Source organism: Egretta garzetta, unplaced genomic scaffold (genome assembly GCF_000687185.1).
Source record: "Egretta garzetta isolate BGI_Z169 unplaced genomic scaffold, ASM68718v1 scaffold569, whole genome shotgun sequence".
In the NCBI taxonomy this organism is placed as follows: domain Eukaryota; kingdom Metazoa; phylum Chordata; class Aves; order Pelecaniformes; family Ardeidae; genus Egretta; species Egretta garzetta.
In genome coordinates, this window is record NW_009260809.1 from 252,483 (window position 1) to 255,935 (window position 3,453).

At 54.6% G+C, this 3,453-nt stretch overlaps 1 protein-coding gene across 1 annotated transcript; it reads left to right on the top strand.

The window, feature by feature from the left end:
- Positions 1 to 2,265: 2,265 nt before the first annotated feature.
- Positions 2,266 to 3,064, top strand: S100B (S100 calcium binding protein B). The gene is made up of 2 exons (XM_009646913.2): positions 2,266 to 2,403; positions 2,924 to 3,064. Exons 1-2 carry the CDS (start codon positions 2,266 to 2,268, stop codon positions 3,062 to 3,064), a joined length of 279 nt encoding a protein of 92 aa, XP_009645208.1.
- The last annotated feature ends 389 nt before the right edge of the window (positions 3,065 to 3,453 follow it).

Consider the following 3,453-nt stretch of genomic DNA (forward strand, 5'->3'; position numbering starts at 1 on the left):
CAAGCTGCTGTTCTTGCTGCTTGTCACCTGCTCCCCTCTAGATCCACCTTGCCTGCCGGGCTGCCCGTTGGCCCCCACAAAGCATCACCTCCATCGATCCGTGCACCAGCCTGCAAGGAAGTCTCTGGTGGAAAGGAAAACTTACAGCTCTTTGGTTTAAATAAAAGTGCATTTAATGCCCGTGGTGACTGCTGTGGCCGGCAGAGGACTTCTGAACAGTGCCAGCTGCACAGCCATACATGGACACAGGTACACGCAGGCAGGAGGTTCCCACTTGCAGCCTGATACAATCGCAAAACCCCCACAAAAGGTCCTGCTGTCCCCCAGACTGATGGGGTGGCAGATAAGACGCAGCCAGACCCACTGTAGAGGTGCAAAGCTAAGGGACAAGAGGCTGCAGGCACAACCTGCTGCGATGGACGTTCCCGTCACATGCAAAGAGACCCTCTTCCCCAGAGGGTGATGCAGCCCTGTGACAGAGCCCACAGGGGGGCTCCATCGTTCTCATGCCTGGCCCTGGCTGTGATGCACCTTGGGGCAGGTGTTGGGGTCCCTAGCCCAGCTCTGACCACATGTATCCAGCCGTTGGTCACAATTCATTCCCTTTACTGTGGACAAGAGCAGCAGCACAGGCGCTGCCGCCAGCCTGCCTCTCCTGATGACTGCCCAATTATTTTTTTTCTCACAACAGCGGCTTTCTCTGCAACAGCTCCCACATCCACGGCTGTGGGCTGGCAGTGAGTCAATGCGTCCTTGTGTGCATCGCTGCGCAGTGCAGACCCAGTGCTTGGCTCCAGACACCCCAGCCTCCAGCTGCCATTGGCGCCACAGGTGCTGCGGCAGGGCCTGGGGCTCTCCGCCCCCCCGGCATAAGAAGCCAGCGAGTCCCCAGGGCACCCAGCCGCATTGCATTGCTGTGCCACAGCCCCGCCGCCAGCAGAGAGGTGAGAGGGGCTGGGGGATGCTGGGGCAGGAGCTTGCTTGCTGGAGCAGATGGGCTGCTGCGGTGGGAGGGGTGGCGCAGGGGCACCATCGCAGCTGCGAGCTCTGCCACTACAGCAGAGGCCAGTGGGAAGCTGAAACCCTCAGCCTTGCAGATGGGAAGCGGGCAGTGCTGCTGACAGCTAGCTCAGCCTGGCGCAGGCAGGGCACAAGCATGTAAAAGGCTATTAGGATGCATGAATGAAGTACTCCAGGAATATTTCCTACCTGACTGGAAAGAGTCTTGCAGTTTGGACACCTCAGGGGAGGGTGTCAGCTTGAGAGTCAAGCCATGGCATGAAATTTAGTGCCTTCAGCATTGAGCCATGTGGTGGTGAAACAAAAGCCAGGTCACAGGGCAGGAGACATTTATCTGTGGGGTATGAATTAACCAAGTGCCAGAAAATAAGGCGCTTTTTTTCCCCCCAGCTTCAGTGCATTCAACAGCTTTTGGGAAAGCAGTTTCACATCTCTCCCTTTTCAGTCAGAGGCTCTTTGGTTTGTCCATTTGTGAATCTGCAGGAAATGCTGCAATCCCAGTTATTAATGTTCCTGAGAGGGTCTCCAGATCAAGTGTGGGAGCAGGGAGGTTAAAGGAGATGTGATTATTTTGTCCCGCTGGCACTCATCAAAACTGGCTCCTGCCTGGGTTCCCCTGACTGCTCAGTTGGAGACAGGCCTGCAGGCAAGAAAGGCAGAGGCGAGAGCACCTGTAAACAGAGGTGACAACAAAACCTTTCTGATGCTCCATGTGCAGAAACGTAACCTCTGCCTGCCCCTCTCCCAAGCAAGGAGAACAAAGCAATGGCTTAAGCAGCAGGAGACAAAGAAGATAAGTGACAACATGCTACCTGCTAGCCAGGTCAGCACATACGGACAATGCAGGAACACCTTGCTGGAAGCCGCCGGGGCTTTGCAGCCTCTCCTCATTTTCTCTCCTACTCTCTGCCCACACAGAGACCCAAGGTGCTAAACTCACATCAGTTCCAGGGGATGTGTCAGGTCCAGCATGTGCCAGTCCTATACTGGGTACTTCTCATGTTGTGGCTCTCCTTTCCTCAAGAGCTCCCGGAGGCAGAGCCAAGGTCTCTTGGGATCTTCCTCCTTGAAGTGAGAGCTGCTAGTGGTGCTATTCAGCAGCATGCTTTGAGTGCAGGGTCTGGCATTGGTGACGTGTGCAGGGAGCCCTGTGGTGGCGTGTTTGCAAAGCAAAAGGCACTGCTGGAGCTTGCCCAGGCTAATGCACCCATCACTCCTCTGACCTCAGGGCCACGCTGTGACACCATGTCTGAGCTGGAGAAGGCCATGATCGCCATCATTGATGCTTTCCACCAGTACTCAGGGAAGGAGGGAGACAAGCACAAGCTGAAGAAATCAGAACTGAAGGAACTCATTAACAATGAGTTGACCCATTTCCTTGGCGTAAGTATTGCCCTCCACGCAGCATACCTGGCTGGGCTCAGGGAGCTGTGTCAAGCAGCTGCTGGGCTCCGCTAAGTCCATCTACCATGGGAAGCAAGTGCAGGGGAAAGGGTTTATTCATGCAGCAGTGTGTTAAACACTTTCCTCCAGCTCCACAGGAGCAGCAGGTGGCAGGACAAGGGCAACAGCCTGCACTGGGGGCTGGGGTTTGGGTTGGATACTAAGGACATTTCCTCCCCTGGGAAGGAGGAACATCCTTACCCCAAGGAGCTCAATATGCCCCTTCCCAGCAGCACAGCTCTGGCTGTGATTCCTGCTTCAGGAGGGCCACAGTTGCGCAGATGCTGCTGCAGGTGTAGGGCAATGCCCCAACACAGACAGAAAACAGCAATGGGGTTTGTTTCAGGATGTGTCTGAACAGAGATTCAGCCATGAGAGCACTTGAGAGGCAAGGACATGTTACTGTTTGTGCCTCACTCTGATTCTCCCCAGCTTTGGCTGTCTGTTTCTATCCCTTCAGGAGATCAAAGACCAAGAGACTGTGGACAAAGTCATGGAGGCGCTGGACAGCAATGGGGACGTGGAGTGTGACTTCCAGGAGTTTGTAGCCTTCATTGCGATGGTCACCGCTGCTTGCCATGAGTTCTTTGAGCATGAGTGAGCTGGTGAGAAGCAAGCAAGCACCTCCTGCTCATGCTGGAGAGATGCAGAGCAGCATTGCTCCTCTGGGAAAAAGACTGGGTGTGATTAAGGGCTCCTTGAAGTTAAGCTTGTGCTAGACTTAAGTAGCTTATTAAGTTCTGCAGCTTTATGAACAAGAAACACCCACACAGCTCAGGAAAGCCTATCAGCAAGTGCCCACCTGGCTGGATGCGGTGTGCGAATGTCTTGTCTCAAGCTCCTTCCCTGCTGCTGTGTGCAAGGGACCTGCACAGGGCTGGAGGCAGGCAGACACTGTGATCCAAGCTTCCTTGCAAAGGGAAAACAGAAATTAAAGAAGGTGATGCAAAGGGGCTGGTTACAGAAGCCTGGTTCTGAGCCCACTGGCCT

What these genes read in the sequence shown, in the direction of transcription:
- S100B (XM_009646913.2), top strand. Translation starts at nt 2,266, where the DNA reads ATGTCTGAGCTGGAGAAGGCCATGATCGCCATCATTGATGCTTTCCAC. An exon ending in AGTTGACCCATTTCCTTGGC is followed by an intron (nt 2,404 to 2,923) that starts GTAAGTATTGCC and finishes CTATCCCTTCAG; the next exon opens with GAGATCAAAGACCAAGAGAC.